The sequence below is a fragment of the Anarrhichthys ocellatus genome, unplaced genomic scaffold (genome assembly GCF_004355925.1).
Source record: "Anarrhichthys ocellatus isolate YVR2014 unplaced genomic scaffold, GSC_Weel_1.0 scaffold55, whole genome shotgun sequence".
Classification (NCBI taxonomy): Eukaryota; Metazoa; Chordata; class Actinopteri; order Perciformes; family Anarhichadidae; genus Anarrhichthys; species Anarrhichthys ocellatus.
The window spans coordinates 1420489-1432702 of NW_022280085.1; the positions used below are offsets into that span (position 1 = coordinate 1420489).

At 45.3% G+C, this 12214-nt stretch overlaps 1 protein-coding gene across 2 annotated transcripts; it reads right to left on the reverse strand.

Annotated features, from left to right (window-relative positions):
• Positions 1-537: 537 nt before the first annotated feature.
• On the reverse strand, positions 538-11140 carry ldlra (low density lipoprotein receptor a). Of its 2 annotated transcripts, XR_004213593.1 has the most exons (19): positions 10897-11140; positions 8307-8432; positions 8072-8194; positions 7521-7904; positions 7310-7432; positions 7085-7207; positions 6852-6971; positions 6499-6624; positions 5911-6082; positions 5599-5826; positions 5335-5453; positions 5094-5233; positions 4831-4972; positions 3961-4098; positions 3531-3872; positions 3296-3376; positions 3028-3191; positions 2432-2908; positions 538-2046 (listed from the first exon to the last, which is right to left on the reverse strand). XR_004213593.1 is itself a non-coding variant. In XM_031870981.1 (18 exons), the coding sequence occupies exons 1-18, from the start codon at positions 10937-10939 to the stop codon at positions 2852-2854; spliced, it is 2751 nt and encodes a 916-aa protein (XP_031726841.1). In that variant the 5' UTR covers positions 10940-11140; the 3' UTR covers positions 538-2851. The 2 variants fall into 2 exon arrangements, 1 of the variants encoding a protein (XP_031726841.1); XM_031870981.1 differs by having other exon boundaries at positions 538-2908.
• Positions 11141-12214: the final 1074 nt, after the last annotated feature.

Genomic DNA, 12214 nt, shown 5'->3' on the forward strand with positions numbered 1-12214 from the left:
AATTGATATAAAGTTGAAATAGTTAAAGTAATTGATATAAAGTTGAAATAGTTAGCTTAAAGTAATTGATATAAAGTTGAAATAGTTAGCTTAAAGTAATTGATATAAAGTTGGAATAGTTAGCTTAAAGTAATTGATATAAAGTTGGAATAGTTAGCTTAAAGTAATTGATATAAAGTTGGAATAGTTAGCAAAAACTAATGAATAAATTGTTGAAACATCCAGCTTGTGCTCCTCCGAGTAGCCTAAAATGCCGACTTGACCAAATCAAGGTAAACGGAGAGTTTCTATTGGTATTGCATTTTGCTGTTGAATTTGGGGGAGAAGAGGAAACGTGGGGGGGAATTCACAAGAACATTTAGTTCAGTAACTCAACTGTCAACAAGTTATGCATTTATGTAACTTCAGGAATGAGTCTTCAAAAACCGAACCCAGACAGTAGTGATTCTAAAATAAATAGAAGCATTTATTTATGTACAGAAAATGTTTAAAGTTTACAACAAAGTTTAAAACATTGACATTACCAAAAAAAGCAACAACAAAAAAAACAGTTAAGAACAAATATTTACATTTATGAACACTATATTTATACACTTAATCTGCACTGTGAGTCGGTGACTGTGAAACGACACTATATACAGCTTCACTTGGGAAAGACTTCTATGAATCCATTAATTAATCCACATCACATGGTGGCTGTGACTAAGTGGAGAGCGGGGTCGTCCTTCAATCAGAGGAATCGGCGGTTCGATCCCCACTGCTAGTCGCATGTCGATGTGTCCTGGAGCGAGACACTTAACCACAGAATTGCTCCCGTAGCTGAACCTACGGTGTGAATGTAGATAGTCTGATGGGCAGGTGGCATGTACCCCTTCCCTCAGTGAATGATGACAAGTAGTGTGCAAGCGCTTTGATACAATACAATAACCTGAATGTAACACTCACACATTCCTCGATTAATGCACTGTAAACAGATGAGGATATTATACAAATCCACTGAGTTCAATAGCACCGACATGAATATGTGAACATAATATGGCATAAAAGGCACACATTTGTCAGCGATGAAGTGAAGGAGCTTAAAAAGCTGGTGAAAACTGTGTTTTTAAAACCACGATAGGGCACATGGCTTTCTTTCGTCAGGAATGCTGGAGGCAAGTTCAAGATGTGGTCCTGAGGGAGGTTGTAAATGTACACGTGCCACGGCACGGAGCATAAGACACGGCCCCACTGTAAACATGTGGTTGCAGCAAAGCCTTTTAGTCTTTCGAGGAATGCACTAGTCCCCCCCCCCAGAGGGGCATAGGGGTGGAAAATTTAACAGATGATCACAAATCAAGAGAATGCTGAAAAAGTGTTCGGAAGAACTCTCAAAACAACAAGACAGGTGCTGAGGAACGTTGTGTTGTGACCACATTGTGGTATGTGAAGTCTGAGGGCGATCACAGAGCACAGTGTAGATCAAGGCACTGACAGAGTGTGCATTCTTTGTGGCTAACAAAGAAGCATTGTCTTTAGGTCACTTTGGGTGATATTTTCGCTGTACTACTGAGGCAAAGACTGGTGTTAAAGTCAAAGTTATTGAGACTTATCAAGGTCACACTGGTTGAACTGGCTCGGAGATTTGTCGCTAGTATCAGCTGATATTCTCCTTCTGTTTGCTCAACTCTGAATCCGCTCTCGTGTTGTGTTTGTCATGTTCTAGTTTTCTTGTTCCAGACAAACAAAGAGACATTTGAGGAAATATATTTGCCTTCCCGGCAGGACAGTTCAATGAAAAGATTGATTCCGCGCTCTTAGTTTAGATTAGCTTAGCTTGGTTTAGCTTAGCATAAAGACTGGAAAAAGAGGTAAACAGCTAGCCTGGCTCTGTGCACAGCTAACAAAATCCACCTCTGAAGCTCACTAAATGCTGTTTGTTGGTCCGTACAGAAAACGAAAGAGTATAAGCAACAAGTCCTACTGCTAAGGTGAGTTAATCGCCTCCTGGCTCAAGCTTCATCATTTAAGGAGTTGTAAAAAAATGTGGGGAATACACTTATTTGCCTTCTTGTGGAGAGTTGGATAAGAAGATTGATACTACTCTCGTATCTGTTTGTTAAATCTGTGAATGAAGCCAGCTGCTGGTTAGCTTAGCTTAGCACAAAAACAAGGGTAAACAGCTAGCCTGGCTCTGTCCAAAAGTGATACAATCTGCCAACCAGCATCTCTACAGTTCCCTAATAAACATGTTATATCTCGTTTATTTATTCTGTGCAAAAAAACACCTCAGCAAAAAAGCGTAAAAACTACAATTCTCACATGCTAGCTAGCTGTTTCCCCACTGCTTACAGTCTATCAGCTAATCTAAGCCAACCATCTGCTTGTGGTAGCTTTATATTTACCACACAGATATGAGTGGCCCAAAAAAAAGCAAATAAGTCATATTTACAAGACTCGTGTGTGTACCTTACACACATTAGAGGGAATTATAAGAAATGAGCTCAGTGATGCATGAAAAACAAGACATTGTGTGTCAGTGACACAGTTCTGTAGCTGCATCATCAGAGTCACACTTACGGGATAACGGGTAAAAAAAACACATTCGATTGAGGAATCCATCAACTGCTGATTTGGTATGATTTGGTTAATGGATTGTCAACCTAATGGGGGAAAAAACTGCAACCTGAAAATAATGTTTCTCCCTGTTTGTTTCCTACTGTAGAGCGCTTGCTGTCTGTGAGGATATAGTGGTTCTGATCCTGGCTTTGACTTCCATATCTTTGTGCTGTGTGAGGTAAAAATAAAACATACAAAAAGGACATCCAAGGTAGCTTATCATTGAGGCTCTTCTTTCCACTCCGACATTTCTTCAGTTTTCTGTGAAGGTTGGATTGTCTGCCTCTTCATCCAAGCTCACAACTTGTCTCTGAAAGGACAGCAAATAAGAAGGATGTCAGATGCAACACTGTAGCCCGTTTGTGCTGATTGCAACAAAATGTACTAAATTCAAACAGGCTGAACTGTAGACTGTGAGACTGGACTCACTTTTGGGTAGGAGTAACCGTCAGGGCTGTGGCTCCTCCAAATGTGCACTTGGTCCTCGGTGGTTTTCTGATAGACAGGGTTGTCAAAGTGAATGGTGTTGGTGTTCTTCAGCCTGTAGTTCCTCCACAGCAGCACGCCACCAACAGCCACCAGGCAAACGATCGCTACATGAGGCAGATATAGGGAGAGAGGTGAGACATGACGCTCAACGCTGACTGTATTTACTGCGAGGGAGCCGCCTTCGCAGCAGCTGACAAAAGCAACTCACCCAGAGGCAATGCAATATACAGAGCTATCGGGGCAGGCGAGGCAGTGTTGGGGACAGCTGCAGCAAAGCCATGTCTGAAATCTGAGGGCGTAAACACCAGAAGAGGAGTTAATGATACACAGAGCTGACCTGCACTATACACATTCTATGTCAGAGCTGAGGGCAATGAACTCAAACATAACAAACTCTGTGAAATGGTCAATGGTCATTTAATGGTCACCATTATGGTACTTGCCTGGAGAGGTGACCGGAGCCCCCGTGGTGGTCTTGGGTATTTTAGGGTTTGCCGGCTGGGGTGACGGGGTCCTTGGTTCAGGTGTGGTGGTCCTTACAGGAGGCTTGGTGCTGCGTGGCACTGGCCTGGCCGCAGTGCTGGTGATAACTATGGGCACTGTGGTGGTACGGACCTGGGGCTTCGGTGTGGTGTGGACCTGGGGCTTAGGTGTGGTGTGGACCTGGGGCTTCGGTGTGGTGTGGACACGGGGCTTAGGTGTGGTGCTGGATGGCTCAGGTGGCTGAGGAGGGGGGTCGGTATCTGGCACTTGAGGCTGCACGGGAGCTGCAGGTGTTGGCACAGCTGGTGAACAAAAACAATGGAGGAGGAGTGAGTGCTTGAACTTAACGAAAATGTCTAATTTAATGACACAAATTAAGATTTTACATACCAGGTACACATGTCCTCATATCCCTGGCTAACATCATGTTATCTGGACAGACACAGGTGTATTTGGGGGGATGTCTACCCACTTGAGGAGCTGCCAGGCACAAGAATTCACAGCCGGATACCTGGCACCAATCCCTCCCTGCAATGGAAAAGAAGATAACAATTTTACTATAATTTAACCGCTTTACATGTCATGAAGCCATTATCAGCGATTGAGAGTGCTATCCATCTTCTCATCAAACTTTCAGCAAGAATAAGTCTATTTCACAAAACTTTGAACTCTTCCTTCAAAGCCACTGATTTGATCTCTGATACTTTCACGGTTATTTCCCAGATACAGTCTAGTGACCATTATGGGTTCGGACATCCATATATCTTGCCACTGTAACCCAAACCAGTGCAATTAAGTAGGATTAGAGCACAGGTTGACAACCAACCCAATGCAAAATTAGCCTATATAATATTTTATCATATGTCATAATGATAATAACATAATAATTATTATTTTTTCCCCAAACAATATTGTTTCCCAGTAGCAAATGCTCTGAGGCCTGGGGGTTGGGAACTTGTTGGTGAGAGGGATCTAAGCATGCAATACCTGGGTGTGTTCTGGTTTTGGTGCTTTTCCATTAAGTGATACTTACAACAGAAATTATAACGCAATCTAATTAATAATACCAGTGAATGAATAATAAACATTACTGCAGGTGTTTCGACACCAATGTTATACAGCTGTGGCCAGGGACGAACCTCCGTCACATTGGCAGCAAATGACAATGTTCGGCCAAAATTCAATATTCAATAAATATTCAACAATGATCTGATATGTGAACACATTCCTGAACAGTGTGTGGGCAGTGGTGTCTCTTACCAGCGGGTTGTTTGAGGTTATGGTAGAGAATAATGTCATCCGGTGATGAGAGGTGCTCTGCCACTGGTGTGATGTCATCACCCGTCAGCCTGTTCGCACTGAAGATGGCATTGTTACTGGCGTCTGTCCAGAACACTCTCTCCTAAAAGAAATTTAAAAAACAAAACAAAGCTTGAGCATTTTAAGAGACTACGGGGACGGAGTAGTAGTGGTGAGGCTCCGGGTTTGTGTGTTACAGAGTTTATCGGGTGGTAAACGTCTACCTCAAACAAAGTGAGGCTCAGTGGGTGAGCCAGCTTGTGTTCGTCGATGATGAGGGTGCGTCGGCCACCGCCCTGCGCGTCGATACTGGAGAGGGTGTGCAGCTTAGAGTCCACCCAGTAGAGCCGCTGGTTCAACAGGTCTGGGGGAGGAAGCAGGCAGGGGGGAGGGGGGTCAACCGGTCAGACCACTGTTATTCATGTGAATAGTTTAAAAAAAAAAACTTGCAACCGGAGGCTTTACCAAGTGTAATTCCATTTGGCCACTCAATGTTGTCAGTGACCAGAGCGGTGCGGTCTACTCCGTTAAGACCCGCCTTCTCAATCTTAGCGGGATTCCCCCAGTCAGTCCAGTACATGAAGCTGGGAGGACATGTTGCAAATGAAACGTTGTGAGTCAAAATGCAGCCATAAATACATAAATTAAGTCCGTACAAAGCATGGGAAAAAGAGAGTCTAGGAAGGATTTAGGCATTACTGAACTTTCTATTAGTGCTATTAGACTTACTTGCTGTGGGAGTCGAGCACAATAGCGCGAGGTTTGGACAAGTCTTGGTGGAAGAGAGTCTTGCGGCGGCCGCCGTCAGCAGTTACGACGGAGATGGTGCTGCGAATGCTGTCGGTCCAGTACAGGTTACCGTGGATCCAGTCGAAAGCGATGCCTTCCGGAGCCTCAATGTCGCTGCCGATCACCACGCTGTGCTGAGCGGGGTCTTCGGCCGAGTCCACCGGAGCTCTGGAATGACAGTGGAGAGCTGGCGTCAAGCCGGAGCAGAGGACACAGAAACGCTACCTTCATTCTGGTGTCATTGTCGCGCACCTGTAGATCTTCTTCTGGGAGATGTCCGACCAGTAGATCTCTTTGGCGGCCATGTTCATGTCCAGAGCCACAGCGTTCTTTAGACGTGGGATTACTCTGGTGTACTCACTTTTGTCCAAAGTCATCTTTCTGACTTCATGGCGGTTGGTGAAGTAAAGGTAGGCTATTGTACCTACAAAAGGTGACAGGTGATTTGTTAGTCATTTCATGGAAATGTTTTCAACTGCTAACAGCTGATAGCTAACACCATCAAGGGAACCATCTTGTTTCATCATTTCTAGGCTCTACAGATCTGAGACGTGCCCCTGTTAGTCGAGCACCATGGAAGCTTAGAGCTTGGCTCCTAGCAATGCCGGGTCTCAAATGTCAGTCAACCTTTGCCGCGGGAAACACCCACTCTGAGGCCTAAAGCTAAGACACTACGACCACAAATAGGGGTCCATAATTGGTTCATCCTCTTTTGAAAAATGATTTATTTCATTCTGCTACAGTGGAGAATAATCCACACTATGAACATATTATCTTCATGCACGTAAGGCTATTCATGTAACGAACACTGTTGAAAGAACACTGAGCGCTGATATTCACCGATGGCCTTGCAGGCTTTGGTTGCTGGGTCGACTTGGTAACCCTCCTCGCACTGGCATTTGTAACTGCCGATCTGGTTGATGCAAATCTGGCTGCAGGTGTCAGGGTTGGCGCACTCGTCGATATCTGGATTCAAAGAAGAGGGGGAACATTTTTTTAAACAACAAAAAAAAGGATGCTGAATCATTGTGTCCGTAAGAATTATGGGATCCCTCTTGATCTGGCAGCACAGACGGTGACATGGAAAAGGTTGTGTCAGAGTAACCTCCATCAACATCTAGCAACATCCTAATCTAACCGAAGTGTGGACATAAATCAAGTGACTATTTATTTTTTGTTTGGCAGGGTATTACCTTCACAGTGCTTTTTCTCAAGCAGACGATACCCAGCGGGACACAGGCACTCGTAGCCGATCTTCAGGTCATTGCAAATATGAGAGCAGCCGCCGTTGTTGTACAGGCACTCGTTGGAGCCTGCAGGGGACAACATGACAAATCATTATTTTCTGATGCTGCAGACACCCTCATTAAATACATAAAAGTAGTAATTAAACTGAGAGTGTTGGATGAGAGGCCTCTGTACTCACCACAATCCCTAAGAGGCTCATCTGACCAATCCCTGCAATCACGCTGCCTGTCACACACCTTCTCCATGCTTATGCATTCCCCACTGCGGCACTTGAACCTGCTCGGGCCATCACAGTGGGTCGCTGTGGAACAAAAGATTCAGTTATACAGACCACACAGACTAGAGGTTTTGCGTTCGGCTGCTGGGCAGCCAGGATCAGAAGGGTGAGGGAGGAGATTGGTACCATTGACGCAGCCCGTTTCGTCGCTCATGTCCAGGCAGTCGTACTGATGGTTGCACTGGTGGCTGCCGTGGATGCAAGTGCCATCGCCGCATTCGAACTCATCGGGGCGGCAGGTGGAATGTACTGGAGAGCAAAAGGCCGACATGTGAGCACAAGAGGCGATGACTCGAAAAGCAACAGCCAAGAGGAGGAGACGAATCCGCACGCTTACCACAGTCGGCTTCGTCTGATCGATCGGAGCAGTCGGCTCCACCGTCGCACTTCCAGCTGCTGTGGATGCACTCCCCACTGCCGCTGCATCGGAACTCCAGGGATGAGCACTCATGAGCGGGAGCAGAGTCGGGCGCCGTCGTGCCGCAGTTCTGGGGCCACTCGTCGGAGCCATCGGAGCAGTCGGTATCACCGTCGCAGGCCCACAGGCGGGGTACGCAGACGCTGTTGTTGCACTGGAAGGACGCAGCACTGCACGTGACGGGCGGGCAGGAGGCCTCGTCGCTGCCGTCGTCGCAGTCCGTCTCGTCATCGCACACGAAGGAGGACGACACGCACTGGCCACTCCCGCAGCGGAACTCGCCGTCCGTGCACCGCTTCTGTGCTGAGGGAGTGAGGAGACACAACAGGGCGTGGGAAATCACTTCAGAGCAGGATAGGAAGGAAGTGGAAGGAAATGATGAAGGCTCTGGATTCCAGAGCGCAATAGAAGAAGACAAAGCACATATGATTAAGGAAGCAGAAAGACAGCCTGTAGTTAACTCGGCTTACCACAGCTCTCTTCATCAGCTCCATTCTCGCAGTCAGATTTTCCATCACAGCGCCAGGTGCTCGGTATGCACTGGTTCAGGCGATCCGCGCAGCTGAACTCTGTCGGCCTACACGTTTTGGCCACTGGAAGTGACATACGCAGAAAAGGTTAACTGAAGACTATGCAATCGTCACACTGAGGGATTGAAAGGTACGCAAAGCGATCACAAGTCCATCCTCGCGTCGTGATACTCACTGCAGGTACCAGGAAGTTCATCGGTGCCGTCTCCGCAGTCGTCTGTGCCGTCACACACCCATCTGACCGTGATGCATTTCCCGTTCCCACACTGGAACTGGTTGGTTCCACATGTTGCCCATGCGTCTACGACAGACAGATATAAACACACAGCTCAGCTAAAAGGGCCAATGTTTTAGTTATCATCTATCAGGGGCCAATACAGGAAGACTCCACACAAACAAAGACGTGGCTGCAAATTAAATCACGTGGAATAATACTTCTGCATAACGCTATTGAACAAGACTATGAGTCTAACATTTGCTACTTAGAACTAACCCATGCACTGTTTATAAGACTAAACAAAGTACAGCTGAGGCTGATGGGAATTTGGGTCATTGTCGTTATACTCTGGCATGACACACACAGGTGCCTGTTGGTACTTGTGTAACTAGGGCAGATGAATGGTTAAACCGCGAGTCAAACAAGGACACTCTATTCGTAAGCCTGCATTTATCAGCATTTATCAGGGCGCTGCCGATATGCCAAGTAATACACAATAGAAATCTCATTTTCCAGTCTGCTGGTTAGAAAACACCTCCTTAGGAGTGAATTTGAACACTGAAGACATAGAGTGGCCCTCCCAACCCCCTATCTTCTATGGACCAGATGAAGCCACTGAACCAGAAGGAGCGATTAATTAGACTGTACATCAGAGAGACAGCGCGTCATGAAAAGGTACTCGGGCCATTTCTACCCCTCTGGCCCCTGGGGGTGGCTCCAAACCCCTGAATGGCCACCTGTTTCTGAAATCGGGCGGAGGGAGGTGTTTACCGGCAGCAGCACACACCAGCAGCACCTGGGCATTTAGCAGCCATCAGAGTAGATTTTTCTTTTAAATTCGAATTACGTATTTACATTTTCATAAGTCAGTGCCCTATAAGATTGGTTGGGGGAGAAGACAAATCATGAATCATGCATGGCCATGAATGGCTGACAGCACAATAAATCTTAGCAGCTTTCCAGTGAAGTCAAACATGTGGTGCCATCGGTCATAGTTGATGCTTTATTTAAACAAGGAGAGGCTTTATTTCTTCCACTAAAGCTTGAGGAAATGTTGTAGTATTTTTATATGACTCCAAATGACTTTGGACGGTCGGATTACAGCGGCTGTGAAGTAAATCTACTACTAGCTGTTAAGCCAATCATGTCTTTATGGCTCCTTGTGAAAGGGCTTCGCCATAAAGATAGTCGTCGGTTTCACATTGACAAACCTGGTCTTATCACAGGGATATCCTTGTGGGTAAAACAATAGAAAACACTCGAAAGGTTTAACTCTCAGCTCTTTTTCCCTGAACGGTGAAGCTTTTTACTTTATAGATAAGCCCGCTTATCCCGAAACCGATGACACGTCACCCAGACCCAAGTTCACGTTGGTTGTTTACTTAAAATGTTCAGTAGAGGTCAGTCCTTGATTCGTTATTGATTGAGTCCAAATCCACGCTGGGTGAAACAACAAATGTGCCCAGTTTGCGTGTTTTATTGATTGGACATGACGTGATTGGCAGAAAGAGCGACAGGAAACTGCTCATACTAAATAATTTTGGAGCAATATCTCGCGGCCAGAAAGTTGACCCCCCACCACCATTGGAGCGAGATTAAAACCATTAACAGAAATAAGGGATCATTTTGAATTTTTCCTCAAATAAAGTAATGTCTTTTCCAAAAAGCGTGTGGGAGGCCAACTATTTGCCAACACGGGGGACAGGACACGTTCCAGTTCCAACATGTCTCACCATTTTCCCAGAACCGACACACATGGGGAAACAGGTCTGACGGTGACTTCACATCGGCTCAGGCCTGCAACCAAAAGTGGAGGAATGCTGGCGGAAGACAATGTTTGCATTGGAGGATGAGTTGGATGGCTTCCCATTCGTTTCAACCAGGGCGTTTAAGGTGAAGCACAATGGGAGACAGAGCCTCGTGCAAACAGGCTGGATTATTGCATCATGTAGGGGTAATAATGCTGGTAAAAAAAAATGTTCCCATGATGCTTCTTTTTTTTTTTACAGTGATTAAAATGCAAGCTGCGCCAAATCCCACATTATGAATGGCAACAGCTTCCAAACAACTGGCTTTTCAGAAACCCTGCTTGACATCTACACACACAGACAGTCTTCACACTGCTCGAACCTCATTGGCTGCAGGAACCTGCTGCGAGTTGAGCGCCACTGAATGAAAGGCACAACAACAAAAAACATGCAGCTTCATTCAAAAGCCGGCGAGGATCAAATAAATGAAAAAATATATAAAATATACAACTGTAAGTCATCTAAAAAAAATAAAAATAAAAAATCATGACGACTAATAGATAGAGGATTTTAAATTATAGGAAAATACGAGGCCGAGGTCGGGTGAAACATTCATAGTTGGAGCGGAGAGATTTGACCTACATTCTGTGAATATTTGCGTCTCCCCCCCCATCACCTTGCACGAGGTGCTGTCAGAGGAGTGGGCATTTTAAACACACACGGACTATTTTTTTTTTACATGTGTTTCAGGCAAAAAAAAATACAACTATAAATGCTGAAGTTAAAAACATTAAACTTACTTGTCTGAACAAGGGAGCAGAGGAGAAACAATAACAGTGGCATGTTTTCCAGCCGCACTGGAAGACGCTTCTACACCTGACGCCTGCTGGCTGTCTCCGGAGAGTTATTGTAACGCGGTCAGGGATGTGGAGTGCTGTTTGGACACCGGTGGAGATACAAAAAAAAAAAAAAAAAAAAAAAAAAAAAAGAAAAGGCTCTCGTCGTCGCCTCCTGCTGTAATTTAGAGATGCTCGCGCTGGAAGATCAGGGGAGGGATGCTCAGGCACACTGTTCTGTTTGACAATAACTTCGGAGCCATTTCAATGTGGTCCATCGGTGGGCGGGGCCAAGCGGGGGGCCCCGGGGATGGGAAGGAGGGTCGGGGGAAGGCGGGGTCCGGAGTGGTGTGATTTCTGGGGCAAACAGCCAGAACAATCGGAAGGCGGGGCCTCTGCGGAGAAGGATTTACTATGAAGTTTAACCCTTTCCTGGAGGCACCCGGGGGGGGGGACGCCACGCGCGCACATGTTTGGAGGCTGGAGACGTTACATAAGTATCATTCCCTGAAGGCTAGCCAACCACACCGCTATACATACAGGGGCGGGGGGCCAGGGGTTTAGGAGACCTGGATGAGTGTTTGTCCGGGCTCAATCAAGATCAAGATGATTTTGAGAACGAAGTCGAACTATTCTGAGAGAAAATGAGAGAGTAAAGTCGAAAATTTGCTGTAGAAATATATATATTATATATCAGCTTTTATGTGGGGGATGTGATGACCTGAAGTTAGACCAATAAGAACCGTATTACTAAAGATTTTACGGATTTTACCTTTGGAAGAGCAGCGGGAAAGTACTATACTATCAGGAACACGGAAGGAAATATTGTGTGAGTATAGGAAGAGAAAATAAATTATAATAATTACAAATAAATAAAAATAATGATGGGTCTTTTTCTCTCATAATACTATGAGCTAATTCACATGATATAATGATATCATAATATTACAACTCGTTTATTAAAACATGATGACTTTTTCCTAGCAACCATTTGACTTTTTGTCAAAAAGAAAAGAAAACAGCTTTTTCTTAATCTATTTTGTTTTTCTTGGCACCCCCCGAGCCCCCGCCAAGTAAATAAGATGTTCCCAATAAACTGGTTTGAAGTCCAGTAGTTGTCCCCAGATGTGTCCTGGGACAGTCCATCAGCGTGCCAACTCGTTCAATATGTAAATAATAGCAAACAACCCGGTCAACACAAAGCGGTGGCCCCGTTCGTAAGAAGATAATTGACTTATTCTTATCTTTGTGTAATTCTTTATGTAATACCTTTAAAATCAAC